The following is a 13952-nucleotide window of genomic DNA, read 5'->3' as shown; positions in this document are numbered from 1 at the left end:
TGTTCACCTGTTACTTCTTAATTAGTATATATATAAATAAGCTTATGGATTCAAAACTCGGATGTATCATGTTTGTCCCATTACTAGAAAGAAATATCTACCTAGACTTTTTGACAATGGTGGAATTTTGTGTATGCTGAAAATTTTAGCCTTTGAGATATAAAATCACACCCACACAAATTTCGGAATTTTGTGGTACGCCATTTTTCAAACCGAAATTTCAAGATATTTGTTCAAGATTTTGTTGTTTAGTTGATCCTATTATTGTTATCCTTTAAAAGCGCGAATGGTGCACACCATTGTTTGTGAAAATGGCCACTACAAGTGCTCCGATCTTCCAGTCATGGGCACAAATCGTATCGGCTTCTCGTGCTTCATCCAGCAGTAATTTAACTACTTTCGTCGCAAACACTCATGGTACGCCGTTTCTTATATCTATACTTGTTTGCTTCATTGTCTGCTCCATTTGATTTCTTATATATCAAGTAAATTGGGGCAATTCACTTGAGGATTGGAATTAAGAGGATAATCAGTGCAAATTTTCAACCTAAAACCTTGAATTCCTGCTCCATAAACTGTATAGCAAACTTAAACTTGAGCTATTCGTAACAAATCGGGTTTATATTATCCGACATAATTCGTAAGCCAATTACAGGTAGTAAACAATTCATGGTTTCTCCCTTACAAGAACATCAAAAATGGAGGAATCCGGTGAAGACCAGCCGGAAGATAAGGGCTGCGGCTGTCGTAGCAACTCCTGCCGCCGAGGAAGTTAAAGAGTACGTTTCTGGTTTCCACTCTCCTTACATGTTTTCATCGTCGATATTAGCTCTCGTTATTAACAGAAATCCTTGGTCATTTTCCAGAGCAGTTCTTCCCTCATGGGCGGATTTCGACATTGGGCGAGCTCCAGTCTACTGGAAAACAATGAATGGCCTTCCTCCTAGTTCCGTACGTTTTTATGCATTAACTTCGATTTATTATCAAATATATATCTTCCATTTCATACTTGTGTTTCGACTTTCATATCTAAATCATCAATCGAATTCACAGGGAGAGAGACTGAAACTATTTTACAATCCCGCTGCTAGCAAACTCGCACCAAATGAAGATTTTGGAATCGCATTTAATGGTATGTTTTCATCATAATATTTTTACTGCGTGATAATAATCTAATAAAGAGACCCTTATGAAGGTATTATGTATATAATAAAATATTTGTTTTTTTTTTCTTCTGCAGGTGGATTTAATCAACCAATCATGTGTGGTGGTGAGCCAAGAGCTATGCTACGCAGAGATCGAGGCAAGGCCGATCCTCCATATTACACCATCCAAATATGTGTTCCTAAGCATGGTAACAAAATGATTTTTGTGTTTTGTATGAACAAATATTGTGATTCTTTTTAGGCTGAATAAATAAACTGAATGAGAGTAAATGATACTGCAGCTGTGAATTTGATTTTCTCGTTCACAAATGGAAGTGAATGGGATGGTCCTTATAGATTGCAATTTCAAGTGCCAAAAGCATGGAGAAATCGAGAATTGGACTTCTTTAATCGGGTAAAAAGGAGTTTGTTCAAATTTGAATTGACGTGAATCATTTTGTGATTACTCTAAACTAACGGAATAGGAATCGGTGATTCATGATTCAGGGTCTCACGGAGGAATTGAGCCGAGAGGGTGCGTGTGAGAAGGCAATATATCCCGACACAAGCGTTATCATTGATAGATGCCAATTGATGGGTAACTTGACTAGCGAAGGGGTACGTAACAAGCTACAAATCCAATTCCATTGTAGATATAAAATCAGTCAGTCTCAAAGTCCAATGCATGTCAAACACAGTACAACCTAAGTCAGTCCAAGTCTACTAACAACTCACCGTCTCAGTCCTAATTCATTACGTGTCAAAACCTGTTAGGTTCTGTTATGTCCTGTCTTGTCCTGACAATATCGTATGTGGTGCAGGCGGATCGCTGCGAACTTGATCTTGTAACCGGCTGCACTGATCCAGGCTCTCCAGAATACAACCCTCTTGCCAATGTAGACGATGGGTCATGCCCTCCTTACTCAGATTCTGAATCCGAAGATTAACATCTACAATTGTAATATTGTCAACATTATAAAAAAAAAAAAAAACTAGTCCATTCAACTGTAGTTAATAGGCACTTATCATTCATGGTCGTGTCTGTTCTTGTTAATACATTCGAATACAATATACGCAATAATACAGAAAGTTAGGGAAATGAAGCTTTTTCCCTTAGTCCTAACTATTTTATAAATTTTTTCATTGTTTATTTTTTCAAACCATTCTCCAAAAGTGATGTCATTATCTTAAAACAGAGTTAAACATTATTTACATAGACAACACTTGATTAAGTAAATAAAAAAAAAAAAAAAAAAAGAGTCCTCATTGTGTCCCATTTCCAAGCTTTGGAGACGCAAGGAAGGCCTTACGATCACCATTGGAATTGGGGTCAATTGTGGGTGTTTTGTGGCTTTTGTGGATGTATTTTCCGGCTATGGAATCAAATAACATGCCTGCACCGATTCCGACTACCAAATCGATGGTGTAGTGGCCTCTGGTGCTCAACAACCTCACGAATTGTAATACGTTGAAGATGTCGAATAGAATCGCCAATTCCGACCTTTGCATCCTCCTCATGTCGAGAGATGCTATAACTGATGCCGCTACGTGACCGGAATAGAATAGAAAGAATGATACGTTTCCAACCGGAAAGTCGACTCCGGAACCTAAAAATCCCTGTAGAAATAAATTCTTGATCAAATCGTGTTTTCAGTTAATTTTTTTATTTTAAAAGATCAATATTTGAACTCTCATAATTATCAATTTATGGAACCAGTTACAAATGAGTGATAAGATTTCCTGTTTGAATATAAAGTATAAATATTTGGTTAGGGAGCTGATATTTCCACCGTTGTTTTTTATGCATCCACATATTTTTAAAGGTAATTGTCTATTATACCCTTCATTTAGTAGAGATCAGAAAATCAAATATGTGTGATAGTTGTATCCCTAAAATACCGTGAATATTGTCTTCACAAATCATGAGTTTCCCTCTCTTCTCCGATGGTTCTTCCCGGACTCAAACCTGACCACCTTTTGTCTCTGTACGATATTATCATATTATCTCCCTAAACCTTCTCCTGATGCAGTCTGCAACGTGTTTTGAACAAGAAATCACGAGGGTTTGAATACCCTAGATCAAGAGCTCGTATTTCAGGCCCTTAATTGTACCGCTAATCCCTTCTTCACTAATCAACAACATGTTCTGATTAAACACGCTGTTGCTTCTTTGGTGGTGCAATCTTCAGCCAAGTAAAAGGTAAGTGATTTACTGTGTATGTTTCATTTGTCACCTGGTTTAGAGTTTGAACTCTCATGTTATTAACAAAACCTGTGAAACCCACTTCAAGAAACACACGTACCTCACATTCCGGCAAGAAAGTCAAAGAAGCCAAAAAAATTTCGAAAAGAAAATCAGTTTGTGCTATGTAATGGTGCATTTTTTCTTGATTTTAACGACTTTATTTTGCCCACCTCCAACGGATTTTCATATGTGCTATGTAATGGTGTTTTTTGCATCTAGAAATTGCTTTGCAGACGGCCTTCTCCGGCGAACGTGGTTTTTCTCCGGCAAATATCTGGTTCGTGTTTAGAGTTTTTCCGGTTACTGTGTATCTTGATGGTACCTTGGTAAGAGAAGAGATGGAAGGGAGATAAAGTGAACCTATATATTAAGGAGTTGGATTGAAGTAAACCTTAGTTATTTATTAGGCCATTGAGTTTTCCTGGGTTTTTTTGGTGGTATGACAGGAAAGAGAAGGAGATGGAGACGAAAGGGAGATAAACTAAGTAGGGTCCATTTTTTTTTATAAAGGAGGGGCATAATTGTCAATTTACATAAGAAATCTGTGGAAATATAAAAAATTTCAGTGGATATATCAGCTTCCATTTGGTTATGTTACTTTTACCTGTAATTTGCATACATTGTTTATTATCTATGATCAATTTTGATTGAAATTATGTTATTTTCACTTGTAATTTGCATAAACTCAAAATGTAGTGTTTCTATTAGTATTTATATATTTCAAGTTTTAGAAAATCCAATTTCGTAAAACCACACATGCTTGACCCTTTGATTTATTCTTTTAAGGAAAGTGTTTTGTAAGGAGTTACTCTATCTAAATTTTATTTAACACAAGATATTAATATTGAGAAATAAAATATAATCCTATTTTTTTATTCCTATACATCCTATTATCTTATATTAAATGAGTGTTTGTGAATGCTTTTTAAAATAACTTATTAGCTTATTGGCTTAAAAAAACAATAAGTTAAAAAGTTATTTGGCAACACTAACTTTATATGGAAAAAAATGTTTTCATTAATTTTCTCTTTTAATCTCTTTTAATCTTTTTATTTTATTTTGATACTGTTTTTATCTATTGAATAAGAAGATAAGTAAAAACAAAATGATTAGATAGAACTATATTTGATTTCTCTATATCTATATTATATGAAAAAAAAAGTTTTAGAGGTAAAAGTCCCTTTTGAAATTTGTTTTCAAATAAAAAAAATCAAATATCAAAGGGTTTCTAGCTCCGTGGCATCAGGTGTAGCCCTTCATCAAATATCAAAGGGTTTCTCTATATTTGTATTATGTTAAGAGCAGTTTACATTTGTCGGTAAAAAAATAAATAAATCAATAAATCAAACCCCATTTTTTTTATTAAAGCACCCAACAATTATGTTGAAAAGATCGGAAAAAAGAGTGGGTTTAATAATAAATCAGTTTTATTATAAATTCAAAAGGAAATTTCACATGAAATAGACATATTTTCAACTAACTTTTAAGTTTTAATTTACAAAATGATTTTTAAAAATCAACAAGCGCCTAACGAATGAACAACCGCTTATCATTAAGGTTGTGTTTGGCGCGTCACAGCTAGCTGATAAGCTAGCTTATTTTTCGAGCTTTTTTATGTTGTCGTGTTTGGTAAGCCAAAAAGTAGCTTTTAAGCTAGCTTATAAGCTAGTTTTTTGAAAAACTACTTAGACTAGCTTTTTAGGAGCTTTTTTAAAATTTTCCTAATACACTCCTTAATTAATTATAGAAACACATACTCCTACATGTCCTTTTATGTAATTTTATATATTTCAGCTAGCTTTTCGGTTAGTTTTATCAAACGTTATTTTTTATCAGCTAGTTTTTTATTTAACAGTTAACTTTTCAGCTATCAGCTAGCTTTTCAGCTAATATGTCAAACATAGCCTAAGTCGGTTTGTGATTTTTGTAAAAGAAAAGGATAAATCTAGTTTAGACACCATGTTTCATCAAAAGGCGATGAGTTCAAAACATACACCATGTTACCCTGTTTTTTTAATCGAGATTTTTGGAAATTTTTTTATAAATACATAATTTTTTAATATATTTATACATATAAATACATTAAATACAATAGAACTATTTTGGTATTTTTATGTTTTTGTGGGCTGTGATTTTTGTATAGTTACACAAAAATAAAAATAAAAACAACTTTTTTTATCTATCCATATGTATTTATACCAAAATCGTAGCCCCAAAACAAAAAAATACATAAAAAAATATTTTTTTATATTTATATGTATTTATACATATAAAAGTCATTACATTTAATGACCTTTATATGTATAAATACATATACCATTTATTTCCTTTAGTAATACGGCCCATGTCTCATCAGAAGTTAATGAGTTTAAAACATACACCATCATGACAGGGATGTCAAAAAGTCCCGTGGGGACGGGAGCGGGGGCGGAGGCAAGGTTTTTTGACATCCCTGTCATGATGGTCTCGTCTCGTATGGGGGAATTTGTTGAAAAAAATCGGGGACGGGAGCGGGGGCGGAGGCAAGGTTAACCCCCGTTTTAATATCGGGGGTGGGGGCGGGGGTTGGTAATCCTGTCCCGAAACCCCCGTGGGGGCCCTGTTAATAAATTATATAAATTGACATATATTAATTATATAAGTATAATAAACAATAAAATGATTTTTATGTTCAAAAATTCAACAAAAAACATGTTTTTAAGTTGTTTGTAACATGTAAAATTATGTTATAAATTTCTATTTGTTAACCAAAAAAATAGTTTCTTTTAGCCCAAACAAGAATTTATTTTAGCCCAAATAAATTAGCCCAAAATCAATCGGGGGCGGGGGCGGGGGGCAGAAGGGGAATTCGGAGGCGGGGGCGGGGATGGAAAGGATGGAGATTTCAGGGGCGGGGACGGGGGATGCAATCGCCGTCCCGTTTGCCCCGTTGACATCCCTACATCATGTTACCATTTATTTCCTTTAGCAATTTTTTTTTTTTGCATGGTTCATAAAATAACACCAACCCGGCCCAACAGCAATTTTTATGACAATTTCGGTATTTTTTTGAAAAATCATTAAAAAAAAATAAGGCCAGAAAATTTTTGTTTCTCTTTATGTAATTGGGTTTATTATTTGAATATGAACCAAAAGTATATGGCCTTAACCTTTGATTTTATCGATTAGTTCTCTAAAGTAAAATTTGACAAAGATTAGATCATTTTTACATGTAATTTGCATAACCTAAAAGGTCTTTTTTCTTTTAGTATTTAGTTTTTAATTGTTCAAAGAACAAATTACTGAAGTTATCTATGTGAAAAGCTTTTGGTCCTTAAAGTCTTTTTTTTTTTACATTCAGACCGTTACTATAGTATTTTTTTTTTTTTAACTATTTTCGTCCCTGTCAAATGTGATAAAACCATTTTTCCCTTAATGGTTTTATTTTTTATTTTTTATTTTTTATTATTTATTGATTATTAATCTTTAATAAATTGATGTTTAATACTTTGGTGCAAGACGGAATCAATCATTTTGCCGCCTCACCTCTTTATCAACCCATTATGGTGCAAGATGGAATCAATTATTTTGTCCATGTAATGGATTTCACATGGTAACCTATTTATTATTTGTTAGGAAAATCTCATAATGATTTATTTCTATTTCTTCTAATAAACGTATCATAGCAGTAGATTACCATAATTATCTTAATCAGTGGATGATGACCCATTTCTTTCTCCAAAAGTTAGTGGAATCTTTCTGAAATATTATTTTGCTCAATAACAAATAGATAAAACAAACAAAAAGTCACGAATGGTTTTAATTAAGTTCAAAATTACTCATTTACCCATCATAAATGTTGTAAATGTATAATTGATAATTGAGATTGACATTGTCCTCTATTTTTATGAAACATATATATTCTGATTAGATTATTATTATTTTTTTTTTGGAAAGGGAACTTCCCTAACGAGGGTTTACGGGCCAGCTTTCACGCACCGACTAATCCCCGCTGCAAACATAAAGCTTTGCTTCATGCCCTGGAGTCACTGCAGGCGAACCTCCATGGCCACAAGGGCTAAGTGGTGTCAGGATTTGAACATGGGTCAATAGGTTATCCACTATATCTTCCACATGCCTTACCAAGTCACCACAACCCAAGTGGTTAATTAAATTACTTTCTAATCCCTCGTTAAGTTAAAAAAATAAAAATAAAAATAAAATAAAAACTTTATGTCCTATTTGTCTATTTAATGATCAACTTTTTTATAATGCAAATTACTATATATAATCACTTAATTTACAAATGCAACAAATATCTTGTAACTATTGAGTTTTAGGCTGGCCATTGTTTTATGATTTTGATGTAGATTTCACATTTATTCGTTTAAAACGTTTTAATGACTTATTTATACAAAAAGTACATGCTTTTGCCGATTTATAACGAAGAAAAGCTCCTACTATTATGCATGCAGTCATTATAGTTTGTTACACGTTTTTTTTTTTTTTTTGCAAAAAAACTTGATATCTTACTAATTTATACATGCATCAATCGATAATAGTTTAGTAATAAAGTTTAATATGACTGTATAAATTAGTAAATTATTCAATTTATTGTATATTTTAATACAAAAATACAACTTTGTTTTATATATGATTAATTAACCTTGAATAATATATGTTTCATAAATATAAAAAGAAAGTAAGAAACGTGGAAAGTGAAAATTGACACCTGAGGCAAAGGAAGCTGTGTGGAATAACCCAAAATGCCCCTGAAAGTGAACATCAGCAGCGCCGCAATTGTGGCTCTCGGCCGCCCCTCTACCACCCACGTTCCGATTATATACACCGTTTGCATCCCCACAAACACCTTCAAATATTGCACAAAATTCATCAAAACATCATTTGATTCTAACTAATTGATCAACCATAATTTGAACAAGAATTACCGTATTAAGTCCGGCGAGAATGGTGTTGAGTACAGGGCTGCCGGAAAGAATGCGGTGGAGGTGGACGGTGGCCACAAAGCCAATGTCAAACGGCGGTGAAGACGGAGGAATCATTGGAAGAGTGTACTCCACACGCATGAAAAACAACAAAAATAGAGCCAGTAAACACGGTATTGGGTGGCACTTCAACACGGCCGACACATCGTCCGCCGTCCATTTCATGAACGACATCTCACCAACCCGCCACCGTAGCTCATCAACCCAACTCCGCCGCAACCATAATGAGGAGGCATTAGATTTAGTGCATGCCTTTTCGAGGGTAGACTTAGCAAGTGTGTGGTCTTTTAGGTTGGTGGTGTTGGTGTGGAGTGAAGAACGGTGGTTGAGGGTGTCGCCGTTCATTGTAGCCGTGAATAATGGGGGTGGTGACTGGTGAGATAAGGTATTTATAGGGGAAGGACAATAGTGGCGGAGGTTCCCATGAGAGAATGTTGGGGTTACAAATGGAATGTAAACCAAGTACCTAGTACACGTTTCAACAAACAATTAATCAATGAGAAACAACACATACAAGTAAACCCACGAGAGTGTAGATCTCTTAAATAAATTAGTCACGATCTAACATGTTATAGGTTAACGAACCTTACGATGTCATTTCTTGTGAAATGATTATGTTACATCCTAGATAGTTTTGTAAATTTATCTCTAACAAATTACTGGTTTATCAAAATTATGTGTTTGTTTCCTAACTATATTTTTAAACTCATCAACGGTCCTTGTACTTTGTTTTTATTGCTCTTTAGGTCCATACATAAAAACACTAATGTACTTTATATTTTGTTTTTCAATTTTTTTATTTTGTTATTGTTTATTAATTAAAGAAAATATATTAATATACAAAGCCAATAGGACCAGCTCACTCAGTAGAGGTGGAAGTCTCTTAGATTGTATAATGTCGTGATTTTTCACTTCAATTTTTTTTATTTAAAATCATCATTTAACAATTTAACAAATTATAGCAACAGGAGTCTTAATTTAATAATTTATTATTAAAAAATATCATCAATGTTACTTAATTTAAATCTTTCAAAATCAACCCATCAAAATTAAAGTTTGCAAAACGATACCAAAACACAAAACAAGTGTAAAGGAAATCTTATGGACAAGTCTCAAATTGGTATCATCACTAAATAAATATTATGAGTAACTACCTAAAAGAGTCTCAACCTCACCAGGCTATCAAATCACGCTACATGTACCAGTGCAAGGCGAAAGCAACAAACAAAAAAACTAGTGTCAACATCAACACATTGAGTCAATCTCAAGCACATGAGTATTAAAACAAACATACTTCATACAATATGTTTAGTAATGCAATCAATCCATACCAATCAACATACATCACTTATTATTATCAATATATAATGTATATATTAATCTGGAAATTTTTTTGTCGTAGTAATTATTATACGATTTCCTTCACATTAATTACTTTGAATGTCCTTCGATATCTAGGGTCTATAACACTGCTAAACCTCCAAAGAATGACCATGTTCGCTACTAATGTGACCTGACGACCCCATGCACCAAATGGGGCACGACTCCCACCCGTAACATTGTATCTGGTTCTTTGTGTTCACTACTCCTGTGATGTTAAAATCTAAGTTTTATGTGATGTTTGGGTTCTGAAATTATAATGAATTGCAGTAACAAAGAATGACCATGTTCGCGTTGTCCTCCTTCATAGCCTCCTTCGAGATTCTGAGGCGGAGATTGTGCGAGGCGCCAATCTTAGCCCTGCCCGAGGGCGTTGAGGATTTTGTGGTATACTGTGATGCGTCTATCTCAGGCTTAGGCGCAGTATTGATGCAGATGGGGCATGTCATTGCTTATGCCTCGAGGCAGCTGAAGCCTCACGAGGCGAACTACCCGACGCATGATTTAGAGTTGGGGGCGGTGGTCTTCGCCCTCAAGATTTTTTGGTATTACCTCTACGGAGTTCGATGTACCATTTACACGGACCACAAGAGTTTGAGGTACCTCATGGATCAGCCGAATCTGAACATGAGGCAGCGTCGGTGGTTGGACGTGGTGAAGGATTATGATTGCGAGATCCTTTATCACCCGGAGAAGGCCAATGTGGTGGCCAATGCGCTTAGCCGTAAGGCAGCACCGATCAGGCATGTGTGTATGAGGATGATAGTGGTGACTCCACTGCTAGAGCAAATTCGGGAAGCTCAGCGGGAGGCTATGAAGGAGGAACATCGGAAGAGCGAGCGAATAGTAGGTCAAGGCACCTCCTTCGATTATGATAGCCGAGGATTATTGACACTACACCGTAGGGTGTGGGTGCGGTATCACGGAGGCGTGCGCCAGATCTTGATGGAGGAGGCGCACAAATCCCGATTCTTTATTCATCCAGGGGCGACGAAGATGTATAGGGATCTTCGCCTAGACTATTGGTGGCCCTGCATGAATCGGGATGTGGCCTGGTACGTCGAGCGATGTTTGACCTGCAGGAAGGTCAAGGTCGAGCATCAGAGACCGCACGGCAAGATACAGCCGTTGGATATCCCGTTGTGGAAATAGGAAGATATTACGATGGATTTTATCACAAAGCTTCCCCGGACTGCGTGAGGTGTAGATTCGATTTGGGTCATCATGGATCGATTGACCAAGAGCGACCATTTTATTCCGATCCAGGAGAGTATCTCGACCGAAAAGTTGGCCGATATCTATATCAGGGAGATAGTGGCGCGGCACGGGGTGCCGGTGTCAGTGATATCAGACCGAGATGTGCGGTTCACTTCCAGGTTTTGGAAGAAGTTTCATGACGAGTTGGGCACTCGTCTGCATTTTAGCACCGCCTTTCACCCGCAGATGGATGGTCAGAGCGAGCGGACCATCCAGACGTTGGAGGATATGTTGTGGGCATGCGTGCTAAACTTCGGTGGTAGTTGGGATACCTATCTTCCCTTGGCTGAGTTCTCGTACAACAACAGCTACCACGCGAGTATCGACCTTCCTCCATTCGAGATGTTGTACGGACGGAGGTGCAGGACCCCGATATGTTGGGGTGAAGTTGGCCAGAGGGTCATGGGGAGCACTGAGGTGGTGCTCAAGACGACCGAGAGAATCCAACAGGTTCGAAGCAGGTTGCAGACTACGCAGAGTCGGAAGAAATTTTACGCCGACAAACGTCGGTCAGACCTGGAGTTCCAGGTTGGGGATATGATTCTCTTGAAGGTGTCGCCTTGGAAGGGTGGCATTCGATTCATGAAGCGGGGCAAGTTGGGCCCGAGATACATTGGTCCGTTCAGGGTTGTAGCCCAGGTAGGCAAGGTAGCATATAGGCTGGATCTGCCAGCCGAGCTCAGTCAGATCCACAACACCTTCCATGTCTCCCAGCTGCGGAAGTGCCTAGTGGATGATTCAGCGGTGGTGTCGTTAGAGGATATCCAGGTTGATGACAGCCTGAATTACATTGAGTGCCCAGTCACAATCCTAGACCGGAAGTCGAAGGATTTGAGGAACAAGAAGGTGGAATTAGTGAAGGTGCAGTGGCAGCACCGAAAGGGTTCAGTGTGGACTTGGGAGCCGGTGGAAGAAATGATGGAGCATTACCCCGAGCTGTTTCAGGATCGAGCAGCAGACTTCGAGGACGAAGTCTAAAATAAGTGGGGGAGATTTGTAGCACCTGGTTCCTGGTATGTGAAATTTATCTAAGTGTTTTGCATTTTTAGCCTTGGACTCGGCGAGTTGTAGGCGCGACTCACCGAGTAAAGACGGGATATAGAACATGTTTAAGTTAGCGACTCGGCGAGTCCATATTCTGGACTCGGCAAGTCCCTGTTGTCTGATGAAACCCTAAATTCTAAGGGTTTGCACCCTATTTAAACCAACCTTATGCGCCCCAACCTCGCCCCCTTCACCCTCAGAGCTCCCTATATCGTCCACCCCTTGTTCCTTGTGAGATTGAAGTGCTTTGGTGTGTTTTCTTGAAGATTTTGAGAGAAAAGAAGAGTAGATCAAGAAGAGTAGATCAAGAAGAGAAGAAGGAGGCCAGACATCTAGGTGTTATCTTAGTGATTCCCTTGAGGTATAACTTAGTTTCCCTCTGTTTTCATGCTTATAGTCCCTTATAGCTCCATTAAAGTTCTTCTTGAGCCACTTCCAAGCTTGGGTATGATTTAGGGTCTATAATAAGTCGATTAACCTTTAGATCTAGGCATGATTGAGCTCCAGGAGCTCGGATCCACTGCCTTTATGAAGCCATATTGCATGAAAGCCCTAGATCTACTCTTTTAGTGCATTTTGAGCCCTAAAACCTTCATTGGTGTTTATTTACACGTAAAGTTGGAAACTTTACATGTTAATCAAGCCCTAGAAACCCAGATCTAGGTATGGCATGAGCTGGATTCAAGCAAAATCGACTGTATAGTATTTGCATGTGACTGACTCGGCGAGTCATTCATCGCACTCAGCGAGTCGAGTCACGAGTCCCTAAGTTTTCCCCTTTTTCGTGTTTGCGGAGTGGAGTAGTGAGTCATGGGGTGTGACTCAGTGAGTCGGAAGCCAGACTCACCCATGAAGTAACTCGCCGAGTCAACGCCCTGACTCAGCGAGTCCAAGGCAATCTTCTTGCCTCAAGAACAGACTCGGAGAGTTGTTCATACAACTCGGCGAGTCTCAGCATAGCATGTTCTTCAGATGAAGATGAACTCGACGAGTTGTTCATACAACTCGGCGAGTAGGATGAAGGACTTTTGGACATCGGTTAGAAGAAAACTCATCGAGTCAATGCCTAACTCGAAGAGTAGAGACGGGATTATGGTCAATCAAATGAATAGGGACTCGGCAAGTTGGCAAGCCAACTCGGCGAGTCGGGTTAACTGGAAGTTGACTTTGACCTTGACTCTTGGCTTGGTTAGGGGTAAATGGTCATTTTACCCTAAGGTCGGTTAGCAGTATTTGACTGAGTGTTTTGTGGGAATTATAGTCGGAGGATTTTCGGGGCAGCAGCAGCAGAAGACAGTCAGTTCCCACACAGATCAGCAGCTACTTTGAGGTGAGTTACCTTCCAGTAGCGGTGGGTCTACGGCCACAATGCCGGCCCACCTATAGGAGTTTTATGATAGGTGTTTGTCTCTGTGATATTCATCTAGGGTTGCTACTACCTGTGATTTGTTATTGTGCTAGTATGATATGATGCTATGTGCTAGTGACAGTAGGAGGGGAGATAGTCCCTCAGAATACTGGTCGATAGGGCCGAAGTGGCGGTCATGCCCAGTCATGCTAGATAGATTATGTGATATATGTGTTATGTGGTAGTATTAGGGGTGAAATAGTCCCCAGTATATGGTCGAGAGGACCGAAGGGGAGGCCAGCTCCCAGATATGTTAGTCAGCATCCGGTCGAGAGGACCGAAGGGGAGACCAGCACCCAGATATGCTAGTCAGTATCCGGCCGAGAGGACCGAAGGGGAGGCCAGCTCCCAGATAAACTAGTTTGTATCCGTTCGAGAGGACCGAAGGGGTAGGTCGGGCACCCAGATATGCCTGACAATATATGTATGTTATTTGATTGTATGGTATGTGGTATGTTGGGGGAACTCACTAAGCTTCGTGCTTACAG

The 13952-nt window shown here is 38.1% G+C and overlaps 2 protein-coding genes across 3 annotated transcripts; one reads left to right on the top strand and one right to left on the bottom strand.

Moving 5' to 3' along the window:
* The first annotated feature begins 262 nt into the window (after positions 1 to 262).
* On the top strand, positions 263 to 2268 carry LOC111909709 (protein POST-ILLUMINATION CHLOROPHYLL FLUORESCENCE INCREASE, chloroplastic). Its single transcript, XM_023905498.2, has 8 exons — positions 263 to 417; positions 656 to 779; positions 867 to 951; positions 1054 to 1132; positions 1241 to 1354; positions 1448 to 1560; positions 1653 to 1763; positions 1967 to 2268. Exons 1-8 carry the CDS (start codon positions 312 to 314, stop codon positions 2090 to 2092), a joined length of 858 nt encoding a protein of 285 aa, XP_023761266.1. The 5' UTR covers positions 263 to 311; the 3' UTR covers positions 2093 to 2268.
* A 114-nt stretch (positions 2269 to 2382) lies between these two features.
* LOC111909699 (phosphatidylcholine:diacylglycerol cholinephosphotransferase 1) lies at positions 2383 to 9032 on the bottom strand. Of its 2 annotated transcripts, XM_042900234.2 has the most exons (4): positions 8961 to 9032; positions 8319 to 8841; positions 8102 to 8239; positions 2383 to 2762 (listed from the first exon to the last, which is right to left on the bottom strand). In XM_042900234.2, exons 2-4 carry the CDS (start codon positions 8718 to 8720, stop codon positions 2409 to 2411), a joined length of 894 nt encoding a protein of 297 aa, XP_042756168.1. In that variant the 5' UTR covers positions 8721 to 8841; positions 8961 to 9032; the 3' UTR covers positions 2383 to 2408. The 2 variants fall into 2 exon arrangements, with proteins under 2 accessions (XP_042756168.1, XP_023761255.1); XM_023905487.3 differs by lacking the exon at positions 8961 to 9032 and having other exon boundaries at positions 8319 to 8923.
* Between the last annotated feature and the right edge of the window lie 4920 nt (positions 9033 to 13952).

The sequence above is a fragment of the Lactuca sativa genome, chromosome 1 (genome assembly GCF_002870075.4).
Source record: "Lactuca sativa cultivar Salinas chromosome 1, Lsat_Salinas_v11, whole genome shotgun sequence".
NCBI classification, from domain to species: Eukaryota; Viridiplantae; Streptophyta; class Magnoliopsida; order Asterales; family Asteraceae; genus Lactuca; species Lactuca sativa.
Note: the sequence above shows the minus strand (reverse complement) of the source record. Positions and strands in the feature narration are given on the sequence as shown.